We start from the raw sequence: 24,912 nt of genomic DNA on the forward strand, positions 1-24,912 counted from the left end.
CAAGCAACCTCTGTAATACATAGACACCCTCCTGAAAAACTGCTGCCACAGATATTTGTTTCACCACACAGACAGACAGAGAGAGAACAATATTGGTTACTCGTAATTTGTGACAGCAGTGTCAAATTTGTGTGCAGAAATCAAAGAAGAAATGTAATTGAAGACATAAATTGAAAATAAAGAAATTACTACATCACACTATATTCTGTTCAGTTCAGAGACCAAAACATACAATATGGGTGTCAGATTATATGATGAAAGGTCAGAATCATACAGAGATGTAGTTATCAGACAAGGCTGAATTTATTCATTCACCTGAAGTTCCAGTTCTGCTCATTCTAGTAGGATTTTACTGAAAAGAAGGACACTGTTGCCTCTAAAGCATTTTGGATTGTCGTTCTGCAGGTATAGCCCAGTCCAGAAAATGTGGGGAAAGCACATCTCTGGAATGTAAGTCTCATCCTATAGTTACATGACTATAAACTAGTTTATGTCCCTTTTTACACGCTAGAGGCTTCCTCCTACTTTGCTCATGGCTTTGGCTTAGGTGAGGCTAACATTGGTATTATAGTATTTACTTCAGGCAAGGGTAAATAGGCACATAATGTTGCATTATTTCAGGTACAATAATTTGCTTTTGGCATTTTATTATAGCTGGTTGTCCAAAAAACCCCTCAAAACCATCACTCTCTCCCCCCAAAAAACCCCAAACAAACCCCCAAACAACAAAAACCCCAAAAAACTTAAACCATGTGCTTCCAGTTCTGCCTTTACAGCACGCATCTTTCCAAGTATGATCTTCCCTGGTTTTGTGACATTAGCATTAGCCTAGATGTTCAAAAGACAGGTGCCTGTGATAGATAGGTAAATACCTGTAGGAACCAAACCGACATAATGGGAACTAGGCACTTTTAAAAAATCCCTAAGAGTGCCCACCCATGTCTTTCAATATCCAAATACTTTTTCAAATTTGGTTCATGATCCCTAAATTCATTTGAGGAGATGCCTGTGTGGTCATTCTCACCCCTGCATGTGTTCTTTTTTGAAGGTGGTGGGGCAGTAAGTCACTTCTGTGCATCTCCCAGCATCCCTGGCCTTTGCATGTCACTAAGGGGTTTCCAGTTGACCATGATTCTCTTCAGCCACTGGGTGGTCTTCTACCATCATGAAACGCTTGCTGTAAGGTTTTCTTACCATTTGGTCTCTGACTAATCGGCTAGAACCTTATTTCTGATCAAGAGCATGGCTGGTTTTGTCTTAGTGAGAACAATCAAGGATTCAACAGGGGGCTGCTTTCCCCTTACTTCCAGTTTTACGGAGAACTTGCATCAGAAAGGAACACTAAGGAAACGGAAAAGTGCTTACCATCTCCTTCAATCACACGGTTGCAATGGAAACAAACATCACCGAATAGCTGAAGAGGAAAGAGAAGTTACAACTTTTTAATGTAATGAATTTATCGAGGGTAACTTCTCGAACTAACAGAAAACTATATTTCAGCTGATGGGCACAGCAGCTTTCCTATTTATTTCAGTAAAATAAAGAGAATACTGACAAGTCTGGTTTTGTTTTCCAAGTACATTTTGCATCATGTCATCACAAAAAGTCTTTATAATATTAAAGATGAAAACATTTGTTGACATCTGTTTGATCCCCTGTAAATATGATTTTGTTTTGTTTTAACATTTCTCTAATCCTGAACATTTGAAATACAGCAGTTGGTGTGACATACACATCATTACTAATCAGCCAATTTAACATTTGGATTTACATGCATGACTAGAACAACATATTGCTGTTTCTGGCAAAAACTGTAAGGAAATGTTATTTTTATTTAAAAAAAAAAAAAAGGCTTAACATTTGTCCACAATATAACAACTAAGAAGTGCTCAAAGTTTCATATATTTTTTTCTAACTGTAGTAGTTAACACAGTAAAAGACATTCACTCTACATACAGCTCGTCTGGTATATGTACTTGCCCCATCACAGCTGCAACACTATTACTACTAATGTCATGGCACTTCTTGTCTACAAGTATGCCAGCAACATTTCAATCATCTGCCCTTCATCACTGACAAATTAAGAATCCATCTGTAATTAGCAGATGCCTTACAACTCCCAAATGTAACCCCTACTCTTGTATTTATATAAGCGAAGAGGTAGACGTGACACAATGCAGATGGCTTCCAAATAAAGAAGGTCTATAAATCGTGGTGCTGGACTACACAATCAAGGGAGTCTGGAGAGAGATGGTATCATGGTATAGAACTCCTATATAAATGCAAGTGCTCACTAGGTGGTGTCCTCTGATAAATTTAGTCTTCAAAGTCTTCAGCAACCTAATGAATGAGCTGGGTGATGCAGCATATGTTAACACACAGTCACCTCAGAGCAGCAGCTCCAGGGAAAACCACGCTACTCACTAGGGCCTCGTCTTTAACGGCAGCTACTGAGTGGCAAATCTTCTTTAGCTTCTTGGGAAAGATTGTGTGTCATTAGTTGCTGTGATCTCACAGACATGTAAAAGCTGGTAACAGCTCTACTTAAATACCACTAAGCTTGAAGAACAACTCAATACTGATTGTCCTGGGTAGCCTTTGTGAAATACCTGCAGTTTTCTTTCTCACTACCAGACCAATGTATAGAGAAACCCATATAAATTAACTGCAGCAGAACATCTGCTAATTGGCATTACAGCCACAGGTGCCCATAAGAAAACAGAAGAATGTCCATGGTTTTCCATTTCTATCTAATAAAACCAATTAATGAGTTTACCACTTAACACCATTTTTAAATATGCAACCTTACCTGATTGTAGTGGGTTTCACAATAAGCCAAGCCTTTTCTCTCGTAATGACGATGACCGAGGAACGGCTTTTCACATTTTGCACAAACAAAATGCTACAAAGAAAATTACATATGTTTTTCTGGATTATTTGGAAGTAATGGTATTTTTTCTGGAAAGCAAACCAACCAAGCCCAGTACTGAACATGACTAAAGTCTACTGAGCTAGCTCTGCCATCTCAAAAAGGAGAGTTAAAACTTTTTTGTTTCTACATTTAGACCACTAATACAATGTTCCTTTCAGTATCTTCAAAATTTCAATCCAAAAGTTACAAAATAAAAAAAAAAATCAAAGGGATTCTCATATGTTATCAATGAACAGAATGAAGAGATATTAAATAATTTGCACCATCATTACACTCTTGTGAAGAAAGCATTCACTGGAGATTTTGAAAACAACAAAAGGAATAAACTGTTTATCTTTCTAATTTAAATGGAAGATGTGGAACTAAATCTTGTAAATGGCCTTGAAATATGAACTCTCAGGTAAACTGCTTTAGAGATATTTACATGGCAGGTGACTATGGAAGGCATAAGGGTGTTATGATGCTCAGTAACTTTATGGTTGCCACAGAATTTTACTGCCTTGCCACATGTACTGCTTTGCACTCTGAAACTTTCTTTTTTAAGAGCCTCACAGTGCCTCCTTTGATTACTGATTTTAGTTTCACAAAGCTCTCTGTAAGGTGGGAAATAACTCCTATTTCACAGTGGAAGACCAGCCACAAGAAGGCTGAAGACAGGATTAGGAGAAGGCATTTACTAATCATTGCTTCCTACTTTGCTAATCCTTTCATTGAAATTGATCAGCAAAATCACAGATAAGTATGTTCATGTTTACGGTTGTAAAAGACAATATATATCATCTGACGTTTACCTCCACGTGCCATTGTTTGCCCATAGCATTCACCACACGGCCTTCAATTGGTCTTCTACATGCCCCACAGATGGGGACACCCATTTTGTCATGGCAGGGTAGGCAGTATAATTCTCCCTTCAACTCACGAGCATCAGCAGTAAGCTCCTTCCTGTTCAAAAGTTAATGAATTGAGAGCATGAATAAAGGCACTGAACAATGTCAACTCTTGAGAGTTTCTGAAAAGAAAAAAACAATTTTTAGCATGTGTGTTAGAAGCTGCATTTGTACTACAGTAATGCAGCAGCACCAAATGTGACATAGTTCAAGACTGATCACAGTAAACTGAGAACAGGCTGCTAAGGGAGATGCAGTAAGTCTCTCTGAAAACAGCTACTGAGCTATTGTCATCCTGCATTCTGGTGATGTAGCACAAGCGTGTGTGTGTGCGAGCTGTACATGGTTGGTTTATATTCTGGCACTCTTATCACCAGTTTATTTTAGATTTGCATAACTGTCACTGAAAGTATAATGTAGTCCTCTACATCTAGGTACGTTTTCCTTGTTGTATCAGAGAAAGAAAACTACGGACCCACATGAGCTGGCTATGTTTATTGATTGCCAATTGCAGAATGTCATATACTCTACTTTTTAGTAATTTGCATGGTTGCAATATTGATAACAGCTACACTTTAAATGTGACTGTACTCACTAATGCTCTCAACTGGTTGCCACTGACACAACACTACCTGTTGTTATTCAAATCAACCTTTGCGTTGGCACTGAAATGGTAGCTTCCTTGGCACCAGAAATAAACAACTAATAATCCGTGCTATACCCTACAATGCTCCATGGTCTGTGCATCAGTGCAGGATGTAGAAATGTGCAGCTTCATGTACTACAGTTGCAGAAGCTGATAAAATGAGATGGGAGGAAGCTTCTAAGAAAAAGATAGGCTTTAAAAAGAGAGACCAAAGTCTGCATGCCACTCAACTAAAAAGAAATAGCATAGGCAAGGGAGGAACTCAAGCAGCCAAAGAGGACCACTTTTCTTCCACTTGTAGCAGAATAACAAGCTATCATTTCGCTGCTACAAGAACTGTTATCTGTGTCCATGCTTCATATTTTGTAAGGTACCACCTTGTCCTGCAGAGTCCAATCTTTCTTTACTCCCCGACAGGTCAGCTGTTGTTTGAACTCAAGGTCCAACTCCACCATCCCAAAAGCAGTAACGCACATCTGGATGCAAGGCACCCAGACCCCACCCCTCTTCCCAGTTGTACAGGACAGGTTTTCACTTTAAGATGTAAATTGATGAAGCAAATAAACCCAGCATTTTCCTGTTTTCCTTTGCAGAACTCAAGTTACCCGCAGTTTGCACAGTTGAAATGATCAGGATGATAAGGATCATTTTTAAATATGAGAGGCTGTTCGTCAATAATGGCATGACACTTCTGGCATATGTACTTTCCCAGGCCTCTGGCTTTTTCCCTGTTATGGCAAGGACGGCAGAGATGTCTGAAACAGCATAAAAAAAAGAGGTAAGTACTGGTACCAGGTACTACAGTGCAAAATATAAACCAAAAATCTATTAGAACCTCATTTCAGTCAGCCCTTTTTGGAGGGAAAACAGCCTTTAAAACAATTTCCTTGCTAGGCAAACCAAGCTCAGAAAAGGCAGGGTGATGATTTTATTTTCTGTCACCACAGGAGTATAATTTCTTCAGCTCATTTGAGTTTAAGCTTTGTTGAAACACAGAAAACAAAGTTTGCTATAGATTCTCATTGCTGAATGTTTTACTCTCAAAATCTTAAAAATTTAGACTGGAAGCTGGATGAGCACACAGGTCCTAATTCTGTAGGTAACTCTGTATATCATATTGTACATATGAAGACAATGGCCGTAGAATCCACTTGTAAAACATTCTTCTGATCACAGCTGGTAAAAATATCCTACTCTGTGAAGGATCCCACTGAACTTAAAGCAATTATTAATAAATAAGGTGCTAAATTAGACCAAAAGTGGAAACCCAAGTTGGAAAAAGAAAGTAAAAATTTCTGTTAAAAAAATAAAGACAACGCTTCTGTATCTGAATGTTTTCTCTCTTATTATGTATAACAATGGCCCCGAAATGTCACCGGGTAGAGAACACGTTTGCCAAGAAACCTGGTGCTGAAGTAGGTAAACTTAATATTTTAAGTGTGTATTTTAAGATACCCATTCTTAGTTTTGTGATGCACTCTTAGACCTTTTCCCCACAAAAGACGCTTCAGTTGCTCCGCCTCAACTGGAAAGCTTCAGGAACCAAAACCTCTCAGTCCCCACTCTTAGTTATTAGTTATTATTAGTCATCATTTTATTCATGATCAGTTAACAGAAGGAAGGGAGAAGATCTACCTGCCAGCATTCTTGACAAATCCAATATCGGCTAACACTTGTTGGCAGATATCACAGCAGAAGCACTCTGGATGCCAGCTGTTGTTCATAGCTTTAATAACACGACCAATAATGAACTCACCTGTAAGAAACACAACACCAGGTTGTAAAATACCACGCTAGGCAAAGTTAAAAGCAACCCACAACAGCATCACTACAATGACATCATCATCCTCCCCCCCCAAATCTGGTAGGACACATTGCTTTTGGTGTCACAGTTCTGGTTCTAAACTCTGGAATTTGGGTTTGTTTGGGGTTTTTTGCTATGGGTCAGAAGAAAATGTCCTTGCTGATGGAGGACCTTCTGTTCTTCACATACAAGCCCTTCTACATGCACACTCCATCTTCTGTCTGGAATTGTCCTTTTCCAGTCCCTTCCCTGTTTTTACTTATCTGTTCTCAAGCTGTTAAGAAATATATGGAGTTCTTTATATAATACGGCTTTCTTGTGTCCTCATCATCTTTCTCCTTTTCTTTAAGAAGACAACAATTTTAACTTGTCAGGTACATAGTAGTGGTTTCTACTCCACTAGGACCAAGCCTTGAAGGGGCTCTATACTCAAAGCACAACAGAACTGAGCTTGGGTGGCTGTGGAACTCATGCAAAAAACCTCCCATGGAGTCAAAACGCTAAGCCGCAGGGATGCTGCAGAACAGTCAATCCAACACAGACAACTTCTGACCTACCACGAGGAGTCGGGTCCTGCGAGGCATTAAAAAAATGCGTGAGAACTACTGTTCTGCATGCACGGTGTGACTGTACTGCACAGGCAGTGGAGCCACGTCCACCACACACGTGATTTACTCATTCTTTATGCGGACGTTGTAGCCAAGGCCCCCGAGCTGTGCAAAGGCTCTGCCTAAAATGTGTTGGGAGCTCAGCTTCCCAGTGTCGTGGGAGGCTGAGTCCTGGCTTTTGAGAACATACAACTCAAACGGCTGCCAAAGGGGAGCAATCGGGCAGGTAACCGATGTGGGCGATAACATCCAGCATGCGACTCCGTGGCGTTCCCATGAAGTCATTTCAAGAACAAAACCCGATGGACTCCAGAAACGTCAGGAATGCTCGAGGCCTCATCACTGACAACAGCCCTGTCAATTTTGGCTGCACTTACTAAATCCAAGCAGTGGCAAAGCCCAGCCCTGTGCAGGACCTTGATGAGGTTTTAAGGGAGCTGGCGCTACAAGGAGCCAGAGCAGGAGAAGTGGGAGCTGTGCCAGGTGGGCAGGAGAAATCCTGGAGACAGGCAGCGTAGCTCCTCAGAAATCACCACCAACCCATTTCTTCCTCTTCCCCTGCTCGTTCACATCTACAGCTTTGAATTCAAAGGTCCATAACATCTGCTTCCCTCTTCCTCGGTGTTCAGTTCCTTCCTTCACATGGGGAAAGGCCTCACTGAGATAAGCGAAAGCCCTAGCGCCTTGCCAAGGAGCCACAGAAACCAAGAACTTCCAGACCAGTTTAAGCAATAGTAAAAAAATTAATGACTTCCCAGCCCTGCCTGAGCACGATGTGTCACACACAGGGGAGAAAAAACACGTGCAAACGATTACCGCGCAGCATACACACAAGCATTTACATCAACAGTAGCAAATAAAAAGCAGCCCTCAGTGTTATGTAGGGTGGACATGAGATGCTGAAGCCTTAAAGGTATTTGTTTCAAAAATGCAACAGGGAACCAGCTGAGCATCATTTGATTATAACACTAGATGACAAAGACTGTCCCTGCTTCTGTGGAGTAGGACAGCACAGGGGGGTTACAACAGTCAAAGCAGATGATAAAGACTTGTTGCAGGGTTTCAGCTGCATGAGAAGGGCCAAATATGAGCACATGCCGATGTACAGATATATATAATCAGGAGTTCATGAACAGTCTATTCAGTGGATCACTGGATCAACAGCTAAATTACTCACTCAAATAATGCAAACTTTTTTTTTTTTTTTAAATCCTATTGTTTGATGACCTTTAGGAAAAGCAGCTCCCTGAATTCTCTGAAGTCTAGTTCATTCTGGAAGTTCAGCTGCTCAGCCGCACAGGGCCATCTCCCAGAGAACATACACAAGGGTTGCACATCTTCCCCCAGCAACGTTCCCGTTCCCATTTGTGATCAGTGTGAAGTGTTGCACCTCGATGTAAAACTTACCACATTGATGGCAGCAAGGGGCAAAAAGCATTTGAAAATCATGTTCGCAGTACTTCCTCCCTTCAAACTGCAAATGGAAAAAAATCAGAGCGTTAGAGGGATGAGGAGCATGCCCTTAACATAAATGCTGTAACACACCAGTTTGTTTCCAGATGCAATTAGGTAGTAAAACATGAGGGGCTGCACAAAAAAAACAGACCATGTGCTAGGCATTAAATCCACCCACCTTACTTCAGGTACTAGTTAGCATGTAGCGTTAGTAGCTCACCATTCCTCTAATACTGCTGAGAGTGTAAGGCATTTTCCATCACCCATTTACATCACAAGAAACATCTGAATTTTGACAAGACTGCTGAAACTCTGATGCAACTGAGTGAATTCTTGGCAGGATATTAGCTAACGAAAACCTTTCCGGGGGGGGAACATTTTCCCTGAACCCATTTGATCTCTTCCCCACTCTACATTTCCTGCAAGAACGACCCAGCATACCGGAGGAAGTAAGTACAGGGGGAGGGAAAACACCCAGGGACAGAAATCTTTGCAAGTTACGGAGCAGTATAGCCAAAACATGAAGAGAAATAAGGCTTTTCCTTCATGATGCTTATTTCATAGCATCACAGAATCATTTAGGTTGGAAAAGACCCTTAAGATCATCAAGTCCAAATTTTAAGGAACAAAGTTCACTACACTGATAGATAAAATAGGGAACCAATCTTAAGGGATTTGGATTTGGATCTGAATTTTCTCACAGCTTGGAGAAGTTCAGCTGCAGTTCAAGCTTGCATAGAAAAAAAACATATGGAAAAAAAAAAAGTTATACAGCACTGCATTAGCAACTTAGCCAAAGAATATGTAAAAACATGTAGGCGAGTATGTCCTGAAATGAAGGGAAATGTTTAGATACCTTCAGGCACATCATTAATAGACACAAATGCCAAGTAGCATGTCAAAACCAGATAGACAATATGAGGTATGCTATAAAGTGTTTGGTTTTGAATGTCTTGGTTTAAAACAGTGGAAAAAAGGGGGATAGCAGGAAACCCCACTCCTTTCTTTTTAGTGGGTCTAAGACAAAACAAAGCAAATAGCATAAAATACTACCCACAAATTAAGTTTTGGTGCACAGACAGAAAATACAGCAAAGTGCTTCAAGATTACCTGTTTCATACTATGAAATTCCAAGGATCAAATACAAGATAAAAATTGAGAGACAGAGAGCTATTACTTTCTCAAAGAGTAATAGAAATTATTGGTTCATTGTGAATTATGCTTGCTTCCTGCTGGATAAAATCCTTTTTTAAACTGAAAAAAATCCCAAAGCTTCCTGTTTTGTGTAAACAGGTGGTCCAGTGGGAGATGCTTAGGTTTGCTTGGACTTCAGAGCCACTGCATGTTGATCCGGGCAGACCAAACAGGTTTTTTTCCACTCTGGTTTGCGTCAGGCAGGTTGGTTACCATTCAGTCTTGTTTATATTTTCAACCTTCTCGGCTCATTTGTGCTGCCTTTTCTGGATGACCCAGCAGTTCATCCATCAGAGAAAGCCTTGAACTTCTATAACAAATCCCACAGCACATATTTTAAAAGCAAGGTCATTTGACTGTTGTATGCTGGAGGTCCACGAGTTAAATGACTCTGCTTAGAACAATTCACTGTGACATAACCTCCAGCTGATCTCCATGCTTTTAGCTAACTTAGTGGAAAGACATGCACAAACCCCGAGTCTTTAAAGACCCTTTCTCTAAGGTAGTTTCTGGCAAAGCCCGTTTTAAGAAAACACGCGAGGTGCAACTGGAATAGAAACAAATCTGACATGTGCATTGCAGCTGCACCTTCCTTTAATCTTCTTATAGGTTATCACAAACATCTTAGAAAAAAATCCGAACTGAAAAGAACTCCCTCTCATTTAGGACACAAAAGTTACGTGCCATTCCCTTTTATTTTATTAAAAAAAAAATTAGTAATAGTGATACAGATTCCTCAATTATAGCTGTTGTGAGTAGTCCATAAGGATTTTGCTGTATTTCTTCTGTGGTGGGATGCAGCTCTCTAAGCCCTTCGATCTCCCCATTCAGAAACTCTGCTGGCATGTGCTTATGCTAAGTTCTGTTTAGGCTGAGTGCGTAAGAAAACATGCTAAACTGATGATACTGAGCACACCGAAACACAAATATACCCTAGCAGGTCCTAAACCCACAGTTCCCCTGCAACATTAGGCACACAGCTCTTGCTTACACCCTTATGCAAGAAGGCTAACACTGGCTGGTTACGAATCCGTACCGTCATTTCTAACACAGGCTTGGGAGGACACCGACAAAATTCCTGCTATGCTGTGCAAACTCCAAGCTGCGGATGGGCACCACTCCGGTGCGGCACCGCTTGTGCCTGCAAGCAGCTTGGCTCCGGTGCCAGCCCACGGCGAGCTGTGCCGATCGGGGTCCCTGCAAGGAGCCCGGGGACACGTCCCACGGCGCAGGAGACCGGCATCGGCCTGACCAGTTCAGCTCCCACCCATGGAAAACTTATGACGGCAGTGTCTGACAGCTGATGTGATAAGCGGTTTAATGACTAACTGGGGGAACGCTGCAAGGCTTGCGATAGGCAGGGGAAGAATATTTGACTTCCTGATTGCTAAGAGCTGGAAATAATTTCCAGGAAACACTAGCTTAGCTAAACCAGGCACAGAATAAACACAAACTCACGCCTGCGTTTACGCATGGGGAACCTGCTCAGGAAAAACACGTTACCTGGTGACACCTCCAAACACATCCATCTTCTCAAAGAGTGCATTAAGCCAGTCAGAGGAAGATACCCTTTCTGCCTATCTTCTCCAGTCACTTCTTCTCGACAGCGATACAGAGTCCTCAGAGCACTGTCAGCCAACTCCTGAGTGTTGGCCAACCTAAGCTCACCCTCTACCTGCCTCGTTAGGGCTCTATCCCCCAAACGCTGTCAGCCAGTACGTTCTCACCTCTAATACCGAGGGACCGAATGAAAGGAGAGCAAGCTGTGCCCTTGTCCGCCCTTCTCCTGAGCAGCACCACCGGGAAACATGTTGGGGTTTCCACTGCAATCATCTCACTGGCCACTTCAGTGCTAAGTGAGAGTCCTTCTGGCAGCACAGGACCTGCGTGGACACCCTAAAGGGTGCAGAGACAGAGGAGAAGGCCCTGCCGAAGATTTCCCAGCTGAAACAGCCCCAAAGGCACGAGGACTGGGACAGCACGGATATCCACTGACCTCTCCACTCTCTAGAAGATGCCCTGGCCGGGCCAGTATAGGAAGGGTGGGTAAGATTTGTGAGCCATCACCTGAAGGCTGTCAGAGGGCTTAAACAGACCCAAAAGTCCCTCTCTTCAACGGCAGCAGACAAACTTGCTGGTGCACAGAGAAACTGCAAGATCTTGTGGTGGACACGAGAAGGGCTAGAGGCAGAAGGGTGATGTGAAGTTCAAGCCACACGCAAGTCTTTACGTATTCATTTAATCCTCATCACAATTATTTTATCTCTGTAATAGCTGTGGCAAAAAGGGTCTATTCTTAACTGAAACTTTCCACTTTCTATGTAAGATTTCTCAAGAACAAAGTCTCTACCCAGCCTGAAAAAAACCCTAGCAACGTTAACCAAAACATATTTAGTACACGGGGCTATTTTCATTCCCAGGACAATCTATCGACACTCACTTCTGACTTACTGTCTTTAACAGGGAGCCTCACTTTGCAGTAAGAGAGTGCTCAAAGACCAGCCATAATGAATACGAATGTTAACAAGGTAGCAGTAGGAAGCAAAATGCCTACATCCAATATATCTAAACACCACCAGGATACTTGCCCCTGCCAAGGAGATTCAGGTATAGCCACCGGTGAGCAACAGAGGGGTTGCAATATTCCTGGACCAGGTGCAGAAGTAAGACTTTCTTTCCACTGTGGTCCTTGTCCATCCCCGTAGGAGATACAGGCTGCCTACAGCAGGATTTCTCAAACTTTTTAAGAAAGGACCATTCAACTTTCTAAAGGAGGTCCCTGGAATGTCTCACTGTTTTTTGAGTCAGAAAAAGGATTAATAAAGTACTCATTATTTAGAGAAAATACATTTTATTGTTCTAAGACAATTTCATTAACACAATTACAAATATTTTAGTTTTAAAACATTTATATTGCTTAACGTTTGCCTCAGGTCTTAACACGTCAGGATGGACTCCTTACCATGCCTGCAGGCAGGCAGCAGCTCAGTATATATTAACAATTGTAATGCAACGTGTAAGTATCTAGGGGGTGTTTTGTTTTGTTTTTATTTAATTGCTACTGCCTTGCAGCTCACCTTTTGATGTCTTATGGAACACGAGTGGTGCATTTACCGCAATTTGTGCCACACTATCCCTACAGCACTGAAAAGTCTTTTGATCCTCAAACAAGGGGAGAGAAAGCAAACCCCAGGAATCCCCTTTGCCAGTCTCTTTTCCAATCTACATGCCTCCCTCAGCTTCTCCTTATCACCATGTAATGTGGCTCTGTAAAATTAGAAATACTATTGTGGAAGATAAACTGTTTTGCTCTTGCCACAAGGATGGCACACTGTACGTGAGAGCACAGCATCGTGCTTTTAACATGCTGCTCACCTTCCTTTTCAGATCACAGGATGACATAAATCCTGTAACCGCTACTGTAAGTTGGATTACAAGCTACTTCAGCAGGACCTTATCTCTCAGACAGTAATTCCCTGTCTCTCATCATCTACCCTTCCTTATACCAATCACTTCATATTTTATGAAGTAGTCTAAAGCTTTCACTAAAACCACTTTATGCTTGAGATAGCCGAGCCACAGCCTGAATCCCCACGATAGGGGAAGGCAAAATAAAATGACAGATATCAAAATACCCATCTGAGGTGAGGGCAATCTACCCGGGTCTGAGAGATATGACTGAGAGCGGGTTTTAACCCTTGAAAGCATGTAAGAACTGCTAACTCTGAATGCTCCAGTTTGTTAAATCTAGAGTTGACCCTACCTACATAGGCCCCATCTGGTCTGGGCTCTCTGCACACCCTATTCTCAGCATGCTGACTTACAGGTCATCACCATGAGGAACTTTTCACATGCCGTGCTGGCCTCACTCAACTCAGTGATAAACCTCCTATGGACCACAGGATGCTGTATTTCTGGTATGATATATCAGATTCACAGATTTCAGGGGAAAAATATCTGCACCAAGAAAGAAACATCCAGCAGTTTTTTTCTCAGCTCTGATAACACTAGGCTACACATTTAAATAAAGTTATATACACTGATGTCCTCCAAATTAGCACAGAAATGCTTCTGCTTTTTTCTCCCTCTACCGGGCATATCCTTTCAGAGCCCAGTTCTTGCCACGGGACTTTTTAAGCTATCGATCTGCCCGTAGCTACTTCTGGTATGGGAATGAAGGCACAAGGCAAAAGCTGGGGGCGAGAGGGGCACCCTGCCCTGCTTACCTCGTAGAAGAGCCCTTCGGGAAACTGCTGAAAGCACTGGGCGCAGACAAAGCACTGCTCGTGGTACAGCTCACCGTTGCTGTTGACAATTTTCTCAGCAGGAGCAAAACCGCCCCTGCAGCGCTCACAGATGGCATTTGCAAGCGCGTTTGCCATGTTGCTGTCGTAAAAAAGAAAAAAAAAAACAAAACAAAACAAAACAAAAAAGAAACAGAAAGAAAATTAGCCCAAATAGGCAACACTGCTGGTTGTGGGTCTCTTTTTTTTCCCCAAAGCCAACTGCATCAGCCTAATGCTAGGCTGCTCAACACAAGTTTTTCAATGGACTTAATGACTTGTGGCACCCCCTCAGAAATAAAACTGCCATTTCCCCCCTGCTCCCAAACTCTTTAGAAACAAAACCCCCGCAACGCACTGTAATAACTACTAATTCAAATAACCAAACAGAAACATCATTACTACAGATACATTTACAGGCTTTTTATTATAAGAAAAGGCAGGCAATTCAAAGAAGTACTGTAAAAATGACAAAATACATTAGAATTAGAGAAAACAAGGGCAAATATTAACAATAATCGAGGACTGGCATCACGCAGGAAAATAATTCCTAATTCTAAAATATATATAGCAGCATTGGTTGAAAAGCTCTAAATAAGCAATGTGAAAGAGTGTACGGTATCTAGTCTGGCAGATATTACTGAAAACCAAAGCAGGTAAACTATTATTCCTTATATAAGCTTTGCATAGATTGAAGTCATTTTACGAATTTAGTTTGAAGTCATGGGATTTTTTGTTGGTTTGTTAGAGTTCATGTCAGGGAGCTCAGCTCACGGCATGCTGGTGTTGATCCAGGGCCAAGGGGTAGAGTGGAAATGCTCTGGCTGCCCCACTGCGACCCACACGCAGGCCAGCACAAGCTGGCAAACCCATGCCGGGGATGCAAAAAATTACTCAAATAGCAGCCCTGGTTGCTTCTCAAAGGCACGTGACCATAAAATGACAGTGTGGTTAGCTGCAAAATATCAGAGGAATTAGCTGCTTCACTAGGATTGTGTCCCTATCTGGAGAAGACAGTACATTTGTGTTTCAGTTAATTAAGGCCAGAAATAGGCTCACTTGATTTTTCCTTTGCAAACATTTTCTTACTCATACCTAGACTCTCAAAGCTATGCCTTTCAGGATCACCTCTCTGCCCTATTACCATTTGAGAGGAGATACAGGGCAGTGGTCTGGTTTCATTACAATCTGACCAGAGCTGACAAAACCACTGACTCAGACATCTACCTGGAAGCTTATTAAACAACTGACATTATTTCAAACACATGTGCACGCACGCACACATTTTGATACAGCTATCATGCTGCGCCTGTAAGTGCAGAGCCCTCAGTCCTCTGTAAGATGCCAAGCCTTTCCCCCCGCAAGGGACTAAGATTTCTTGGCTCCCACCAGGTTCAATAGGAATTGAATTCATTCCTTGCACAGCACCCAAGGGAGCAAGCAAACACCTGGCACATGGTTCAAAAAGGAATGTGCTTTATCTGTTTCTTATGCTGTCTCACAGAAAAGCCCTACGCAAGGTCACATCTGACCAGTCATTATTAGCTGGGTTGTTTTTTTTTCCCCTCTCTCTAGAGATCTTTGCGGAAGAGGAAAACAGTAACTGCTATCCAAATATTCACTGCCCTCTCAGTGAAACAAGTGGGCAAATTTCACAAGGAGATCAGATGGAGGATGGTCTATCCCATACATAACAGACAAACCTACAGACAAACTACAGTGATTTTACGTATAAACTGTGATTAAGTATAAAGCTCGCCAACAGTCTGCATGGATTGTGTATGCTTTCTGTCGGGGAAAACCTCAGTCATTTCACCCGTTCTCCTTATCAATCTAAATGAAGAATAATCACAACAGAAACTGGGATCTTTCATCATCACCTCAACAGTTCTCGAGCACTAAGGATCTTAAGTGCTGCCAGACATAAAGTACAATCCAAGCAAAAACATGAAACAAAAGTTCAAAACCAAATGAAAACATAAAGCTTTCCTCCTCAGTATGCAAAAGTACTTCACTTTGAAACGCATCACATATGTAACAACAGCGATGTATGTAATCCTTCTGCATTAGGGAAGCAGTTTATCTGTTTGCCCAAAACAGTATGCAAACAACCTAAAGTCAGAAAGACTACTTGACAAATTCCAACCCCGTTTCAACTGCCGATAAAAATTTTTGATGCAAGTAATGATGAAGTTTAAAGCAACAGCTCAAATTTTAGTTGACGATTACAACTGGCAATGTATCAAGCAGAACAGTGGCAAAGGTTACATTAGAGAACGGCTTGCACAGCCTGCCCAGAGCTCAGATAATAAAATACATATGTGCAATACACCAATGTCACCGTCGTTACACCCCAAAGCTGAAGAGAATGAACTTACAATCTTGCATAAAAGTCACAAAACTCTTTGTAGAGTTTTATGTCACTGTGCCTACGTTGCAATTTTGACACCGGTTTCTCGCCTTCGTTTCCTGCAGAGTTGTGAGCATCAGGAGCGACATTGTGTGCGACCTCTTCATCCTCTGGGATGGGGTAAGGGTGAGCTCTGCGCTGGAAGTCCATCGCTCTCTAATTGCTTTCCCGGGTGTATATATTCTACGCTTATACCGCAGAGAAACTGTAGGCAAAGTCTGCAAAACAATATACTGGACTTCCCCTTGCTCCCAGCGAAGTGATTTACTTTCACAGCTCCGTGTCATGTAGCCGGAGCGACTCAGCACCCTGCTAGAGCTTCAAGTTAAAAGTTCAGCAGCGGGGCGGTGAGCCCGTCACGCTGTGATTTACTGACGCTGGCTGCGAGCGGAGGAGCACATTCCCCTGCCAGGCCCTCATGCAAACTCAGATGCTGGAAAGCGGCTTCGCTGCTGGCCGGCTGCTGATAGAAGCCGCCCAGGAGAACGGTGGTGTGAGTAACCTACGTGAGCAAATATGTTCACCACCAAACTTCTCCGCAGCTACTTTCTGCTGAGGCGGGGTGGAGGCAGATTCCAACAATATTTTATCGTGCGCAAACCAGCAGTGGAAAGCACAAAGAGAAGACTTCTGTCGTTAGGTAAACATTGCTTTAATGCTACAGTATATTAATTACATTGTAAAAATGGCCTTTAAGGTTCAACTTGTGTCTTAGAAGCCATGTGTGCTGAATTTATCTATAGGCACCTTTCTTCTTGTCAGTACTTCAGAGAAGGGGTAGGTACAGGTGGATAGTTTGGTTTCTGTTGTGCTTCACAGGCCATTAACCAAACTGCCAGGTATGCTATAATGGGGAATATATGAAGAAGGAAAAAAGAAGCTTGATTTCCAGTGATGTGCTGCGTTTAGAACAATTATCTAACATAAGAACACTTACTGAAGTAATTTAGTGTGGATGTTAGGCAACTGAGATAGCAAGACCGGGAAGAAAGAATGAAAAATTAATTGCTCCTTCACCACAGAATGCCCTCCTAATGTTGCAAGCATTTCATGGTTATATTCTATTTAAAAAACCTGTTGCGCACCACTTACTAGGGAAGGCTAGGTCGATTAGCTGCAGATCTGCAGCTAATAATTACCCTCCTGCAAGCTCTCCCTGCTCAAAGCGCAGCGCTTGCAGCAGACGTGGGATACTCGGCTTCCAGCGACTCGTAACTGCAGACAAAGCAGGCTTTTGGGAAGCTGTCCCGAGAAACTCTCTCGTGTTGAACTGACTCAGCCTCGTTAGCAATCCACTGAACTGCCGAACCACATGCACTTTGTGCTCCTGACACACAGCACCTTGGTATTTGAAGAATCTGCTAGTCTGCAACGGGGCACGAGAAAGCAGAGGAGGGCAGGAAGGAGACGAACAGAGGCAACAAGTAGAGAAATTAGGACTAGAAGATGACAAAGCATATGACAGAAGGTCCAGTCAAGGCTACTACTTCCTAATACACTTTCACCTTCCTCGGACCTACTGCAGAGGGTCTGGTTTATGACGGTTTGGGGCCGTATCTCTCACCGCTAGTTGGGATAGCTCGCTTGTAAGCGTACAACAGCACACACACTACTCTCCACGCAGGCCCGGGCTCGCAAGCAGCCGTCTTCCAGCAGCCTGGCCAACCCAGCACTACGCTTCTGCTGCTGCCAAATTTGTGGGATGGGTTTGGTCAGGCATCTTTCCTTCGCCTCCCCTTGGTAGGAATCAACCCCTGGGCAAGCTATTCTCCTGTGCCACAGGACATCATGGTAGGTGGGACCCAGGCAGCATGACCCTGCTTATTTACCCGTCCGTAGGTGTGATTATCCATCTTGCACCAGAGGTACCGGGACTCACAAGCTCTAACAGGCTAAGGAGGCTGCACCCTCACCACTGACACAGCTTGGCTGAAGCTCAAGCCCTATTTTTATCTGTCATGGAGCAAGCTCCAGATCAAGCAATGCTCAGGTTGTAGCCCTAAGCCATGATGATCTTGCCAGAGCACCGTTTGCAGGAAACGGAGCTGGAAGAAAAGGTTTCTGTGTCTGCTGGAGCACCGATGATGAAAACGAGCGCTGTCTGCCAACAGAGATGCAGGCGCAGTGATGCCGGCTCTTCTTCTCCATTCTGCTTCCCAACATGTCCCACACAGGTCAATGCTGAGCTTCTGTGGGTATGAAAAACTCCAGGGAGACTGACTGCAATGGACTAATCATGCTGATTCATCCAGGATTAGTGCAGGTGCACCAACCCACTAAGATAAGAAAGAGCAAGTCAGTCTGTCTCTTCCCCTTATCACTGACCATCTCCTCAATTTTTTTTCTTGTCTTTTGTCCCAGAGGGCAGGCAATTCTCCTGGGAGGCTGCTGCTGCAAATCAGAGAGCCCTGAAGAGTTTCCTTCTCCTGGTGGACTACCTCGGTCCTTGCAGTAACCCAAAATCCACAGGCTACCAAGGTGGCTGGAAGCCACTTCTGCTGCCTTGTGTCTTCTGTGGTCAACAGGAAAACATTTGCTTGCTTCTTCACCCTGCTACTGTACAGTCTTCTGCATGGCTGTAGCAAAGCAAGGAGTACAGAAAGTCAGTGCAATAAGATATCCATCCAAAAAGCCTGTTTTAATCTTCCTAGCTTTTTTCAAGAAGCAGTCCTACAAGGTAACAGGACTCCGGATATGCAGTAAGTAGAAGCTGCCTGGTTCTCAAGGCCTATTGCCATTGCTGGTGGTGGAAATACTCCCAATTTGTTTTCCATTAAGCACGAAGCAAGCTTGCCAGTTTAAAAAGGGCCTTCCTGCTACTGCAGGAAAACATAGTTTCTACTGTGAAGGTTTGGTAATCCACAAATCCAGAGCAGCTGGCCATCTTTCTCTCTTCTGTCATTTTGCTGGAGGCATGCTGCCAAGATCTGAAATATGCTGTTAAAAATACACGGCATTTTCATTAGGAAATTCTAGGTTACTCTGAGGTGAAGCCATCCATGGGGAGTGAGAAGCGTGGAGGGGGTTGTTGATTTGCAGCAGCAGCAGCTTCCCAAGGGCATTCCCTGGCATCTGGGACAAAACGTACCAGCCTGCTGTTAAGTAAGCAGTGATAAGGAGAAGAGAAAAGGGAGAAGTTAAGTATTTAACTGGAAAAGGTACGTAGGGAGGAAGGAGACAGACAGGCTCCTCCTGGTACACTGAGGATCTTATCAGAAGTCAGAGCTGATGGTGGGGAAGGTGCTAAAGGAAACAGCAGAAGAGGGGAGGGGAAGCGTCCCACCGTGGCTACGGAGAAGGGCTCCGGAAAACAACAGCAAAAATAGCCACGCTGCTTTATCATCGCCGACGGACGACTGCAGCCCTGCTCGCACGCTGCCTTCTCTGGAGAGCTTTAAAATCCGGCTGCCCGAGCTGGTGGCTGCCAGAGGTAGATGGGGACTTTTACAGAGAAGGCTTGGTGGCCGGCCAGCCCCGCTGAGCATTTCGCTCCACGCCACAAATAGACGTGCCGAGCAGTCACGGCTCCAAACAAGGTGCTTGGCAAAAGCAGCTGCTGCTTGGCAACTTACTCGTGCCACCGTGAAATGTCACTGCGTCGCCGGCGCTGTCGGGAGGCCACGTGCCCCACTGGGTTATGCAGGGTGGGGGGAAAAGTAATCATAGTGCATCCCTCCCCTTCCTGCATAGGTAAGGGCCATTCCGTTTTGACGATATTTCACACAGATGCCATGCAGCGGCCCTCACGTGCAAAATACGGAACAACTAGAACAGAAGTTTTGCTGCAAAATATGCGTGGACTTGCAGTGCCCTGCGCTGATTTCTGCGCCAACCTTTCAAAGCTCTAATTAACCTTTGGCGTCTTTTTTTATTGAAATTAAAAACACTCTTGGGTTCTGGTTGCTGCAATTGTTTACCTCTTAAGCAATAAAATACTTTCTGTGTTAAGTCGGTCTCCTAAGGCAATTTGAAAGAAGGTATAAATCTTTTCTATAATAAAAATGCACATTACAGGTAGGATTTTCACATGTGCCTAGCACTGCTCTAACTCCTGTTTCTATTAGAAAGGATGGAAAACCATCTTGAAACCACTGCAATAAAAACCAGGTGAATTCTGAGTGCTCCTTAAAGTTTCATCATTTAGTCTTCACCACAAAAAGCATGATTAAGCTTATGTGGTGGGAGTTTAAACAGGGCAAACAAGAAGGCAACTCTAGCTGTTTCATATACTTCAACATAAATTTATTCTAGTATAAACATGTCCAAAAAATGCTTTGGTCTCTGCAAACAGAGAAGGTTCACATTCCATCTCTCCATAAGGAAATGAATATAACTGGAATAAACAGGTAAGCAGCACCTTCCCACACAATGTTTTATCAGCCATACAAGCACAGTGAAAAATCAGTCTCTGACAGAAGTCGTAGAAAGGGAGAGCAATATTTAACTATAGCATTTTCCTGTTGTAAGTAGTATTTCAAAAAAATGTTGTATTTTCTTCCTGCTGGTCACAAACATTACCAAATGAAGCCATGCTTCCTGTAAAACCAGAAATGACTTCTTCTGTGTACAGATATTTGATACTCTTTGAAACAGCCATCTCTTCCTTCCCCACTACTATTTTTTGAATCCTATGCAGACAGGAAAAACAGAACATCAAAAAGATGCAGTATCACATATGAGAAGCTCATGAGAGCTCTAATAAATTTGTGTTGCACGAGATGCAGCATACTTTCGGTTATTCTTAAAATCTGCACCCTGTGTAGTTGACTGCATAGTTTATACTTTACTATGGTAAATATACTGTATCCAAACTCTTCCAACCCAAACATTTTAAAGATGCATTTGCACTAATGCATTTCATGTAACAACATTTATATCCCCATTTTCAATTTAAGAATAATAAAAAAAGTCAGCTACTCAATGCTAGAGGCTACACAATCAAATGCCTCTGAGACTACTCTCTCTGAAAGAACCATCTTTTCAAGACTGATGAGACAACATCAGGCCCACCAAGCTCAAAAGGGTCCTTCTGTTTGGACGTACACACAGTGAACTTCACAACACCGAGGCCGTTCAGTTCTAAAATTTGAAAGTGTTTGGGCAGAATAATATTTATACTGGTGGAAATCAACCCACTCGAAAGTCAAGGGATGCACAATAGAGTGTGATCAGGCAATTGTAAGCAACTTACAACTCGGTGTATGTGTGCTCCTCCTCCATTGCTTAAGGAACAGATTTAAAGTTCAAGTATGTAAAAATGTATGAAGTTGATCTTTGCATTTTCTGACTTTTCAGGAAAATAGCATCCTGGCCTGTATCAGAAATGGTGTGGCCAGCAGGACTAGAGAAGGGATCGTCCCCCTGTACTCAGCACCGGTGAGGCTGCACCTCTAATATTGTGTTCAGTTTTGGGCCCCTCACTACAGGAAAGACATTGAGATGCTGGAGCGTGTCCAGAGAAGGGCAACCAAGCTGGTGAAGGGTCTAGAGCACAAGTCTTATGAGGATCGGCTGAGGGAACTGGGGTTGTTTAGTCTGGAGAAAAGGTGGCTGAGGGGAGACCTTATCGCTCTCTACAACTACCTGAAGGGGGCTTGTAGTGAGGTGGAGGTCGGTCTCTTCTCCCAAGTAACAAGGGACAGGACAAGAGGTAACGGCCTCAAGTTGCAGCAGGGGAGGTTTAGGTTGGATATTAAGAAAAATTTTTTCACCAAAAGGGCTATCAAGCATTGGCACAGGCTGCCCAGGGAAGCATTGGAGTCACAATCCCTGGAGGTATTTAAAAGACGTGTAGATGTGGTGCTTAAGGACATGGTTTAGTGGTGGACTTGGCAGTGTGATTGGACTCAATGATCTTAAGGGTCTTTTCCAACCTAAATGATTCTATGATTTTAAAATGCTGCACTACCATGTTTCTCTTCAGAGGAACAGTTTCCTAGCACTAATATTCAGTTCATGTCATCTGTCACTGAAATCCACCAAAAATCCACCACTGAATCCTTAGTCTAAAGGCAAACACCAGCCTTTTCTTCTGCCTTAGCCATCTGCCCGCGCTCGCTGGAACCGATGTTTTCACAAGCCGAACACCGTGACCTGAGCAGTTCATCCAGAAACTATAATTAATACCATGACTCAACATAACACCCCAGCTACCAGGAGAGGCTTCCAGTATGTTCACGCAGTTCCTTGTAGGGCAGAGATAACTGTATCATCAGGCTTCCCAGCTCGCAGTGACATCCTTATTACAGTGACGTCTCCACTGGAGTCACCGTGCTGAGGACTGACCTTCAGCTTTACTAACTGGCATGTCACTTCCACACACGTCTCCCCTCAAATATTACTATTGATCTACACCTCCAGCAACATAACCTCTTGAACCATTTTTCACCTTCATTAAGTTTGTTTTTCTATCCTAGATGAGGAAGTGCAAAGTTTTTCATTGCCTGAATTGATTTGTTTTGGGCAGAAATAGAATGTGGTAAAGAAAACATCTCCTCAGCTGTTGCTCTTCTCTCGCACACATAGTAAATAGTAATTATTAGTTGTTCTAGGTTTTGGTTTCACATTTTTCTCTTCCCACATTCACTGCAGCATCACCAAGCTTTAAAACCAGCACAGGATGGCAGACAGCTGAGCCATCTGCAGTTAACATTGCAGAATTAAATAATGGCCCTAATATTCAACAGCTGAAAGAGAATAACCAGAAGCGATTTATGCTCCTAAGAGTCAAGCATGAGTAATGTATAGACAAATAAAGCTAATACAAAATAGCATTGCTTTCATACTTCATTATGATAGCCTTAACATTTTGGGTAATACAAACTGAAGGTCTTAATCTTGTACTTTATATTTATTAGCTCTTCAATACTAGTAGCAGACCTGTCAAGTATGCCCAAATGAATTTCAATAGCAGTTAGTGCAAAGCAAGACTTCCATGCATGTTCCTAACTGAAGGCTTTGGTAACTATTGCAAAGTTTTTTGAAAGTAACGGTTTCCACCCCAACAACTGACTAACTATGAATGAGTAAAGTAGGAGTGAATGGTTATAATATGTATTACAAGACTTGTGAAGAAAGACGTAGAAGTTACCCCTTGCAACAGCGTATTGCTGGGATTATCTGGAGGAGCGGCACAGGTTATTTGCTCGGCAGAACAGAAGCGAAGGGAAAAGAGAAGACGACAGGGTTTTGTGCTTTGAATCAGAAGGGTTCCAGCCCTGCCAAACCTCCTTCCCCTTTGCTATGTACCATGGAGAAGTGGGTAGGTATAATGTGAGGATTAGCTTTAGAAATGAATGTAGTTTAAAACTAAGCTATTACTTGTACACTTCGGGCAAAACTCATGACCTGCAACCTGGTAACTCATGGAGCTATCCTATCCTGAAGCTGCACTGCTACCGTGTCCCTTAAAAAAAAAATTAAAAAATATAAGGAGCAGCTTTTTTAATATATCAGAAATATAGTGTATACTTCAGTTTCTGGAGTCAGTGAGGAGAAACGTGCAAAACAATAACTGAAAAGCCAAACATCAAGCAAGAGAAACAGCTTTCAATGCAAACTTTCCGTACCGGAACAAGAAAGGGACCAGCCAGGGCAGTTTTGAGTCATGACTCCGAGTGGGTAACATTTTTCCAATAGCTGCACAGAAACAGAGTTCAAAAGGTAGACTCAACTCGGGATCAAGAACTTTATGATCTATGAAGAGCGTGGCATGCATGGATTTAACATGCTGGAAAAGACAAACGCCATTTCACATCCGCTTCACCTTTGTCCATCCATTCCTTGCTGGAACTGCCTGAATCTTTTGAATCTCTCATTGAAAAAGGCACAGCTGAGAAATGCTGCCAGGTATTGCTAGCTGTGTCTGCCAATATGTTACTTCCTTTGAGGCTAATAGCTAATAGTTTTTAATTAATTTTCTTCTACCTCTATCATGGCCATTAGACCAGATAGAAAAAGCAGAAAAGCTACAGGGAAATATGTCACAAAAGTCATAAACCAAATTTCTCTTGTTGGACGAAAGGCTCCAAAAAATCACGAACTTCATCTCCTTGATATATAAAGACACATCACAATCTGCTGGCAAAGCTGAGCAGTATCATCCAAAAACACTGCTCACAGAGCGCTGTATATGAAACCATTATTTCAAAATGCTACCAGGAACTACCTAAAATCAGAAGTTTCTACAAAGATGAAAACTGAACAATGCCAAAAGCTGCTATGACAAATCAAGCAAAGAAAAAATGAACACTCAACCACGTGCACTACAGCATCAGATAATACACAGGAAAACTCAGAGCATCACTCATGTTTGGGAAATGTCCCAAGATTCCTGGGTGCGAGGCGAGACCGGAGGAGTTAACTGAAGGGAAAAACACTGAATGTCACAAACTCTGCAGGAAGTCCCCAAGCCACAGCTGGCAGCAAGCTGGGATTACTACCAAGGGAAATCCCATAAAAGGCCCGCTCTTTCCTTCTACCTCCCTCCACAGGCATCAGCTTTTGGCCACCGTCAGAGGCAACACACTTGGCAAGCTGGAGCTGTTCCCATGTCTGGAGAGCATCATGTAAAAGGCTCACGGTCCTCTCGAGGACACGGTGTCTGTTAGCTTTGCACTTCCTCCAACAGCTCAGAGACCACAGGAAAACAAAATAAACAGAAAGGGAAGCCAAACCTACAGCCTTTAAGCTTG

The 24,912-nt window shown here is 42.9% G+C and overlaps 1 protein-coding gene across 11 annotated transcripts in view; it reads right to left on the reverse strand.

The window, feature by feature from the left end:
* Positions 1-24,912, reverse strand: part of LIMS1 (LIM zinc finger domain containing 1) — a 74,578-nt gene that overhangs the window by 3,245 nt on the left and 46,421 nt on the right. For 6 of the 11 annotated variants that reach the window (XM_029998933.2, XM_029998935.2, XM_029998934.2 and 3 more), the window contains exons 2-8: positions 13,753-13,912; positions 8,285-8,351; positions 6,101-6,221; positions 5,071-5,220; positions 3,724-3,874; positions 2,810-2,902; positions 1,366-1,414 (exon numbers count right to left, since the gene is read on the reverse strand). In XM_029998933.2, coding sequence (XP_029854793.1) covers positions 1,366-1,414; positions 2,810-2,902; positions 3,724-3,874; positions 5,071-5,220; positions 6,101-6,221; positions 8,285-8,351; positions 13,753-13,912 — 791 coding nt within the window. Of the gene's footprint in view, positions 1-1,365; positions 1,415-2,809; positions 2,903-3,723; positions 3,875-5,070; positions 5,221-6,100; positions 6,222-8,284; positions 8,352-9,447; positions 9,837-13,752; positions 13,917-14,902; positions 16,147-16,187; positions 16,854-24,912 lie in introns of those variants that run through there. The other 5 variants (XR_005931184.1, XM_029998928.2, XM_029998927.2 and 2 more) reach the window with 3 other exon arrangements.

Source organism: Aquila chrysaetos, chromosome 23 (genome assembly GCF_900496995.4).
Source record: "Aquila chrysaetos chrysaetos chromosome 23, bAquChr1.4, whole genome shotgun sequence".
Taxonomy (NCBI): domain Eukaryota; kingdom Metazoa; phylum Chordata; class Aves; order Accipitriformes; family Accipitridae; genus Aquila; species Aquila chrysaetos.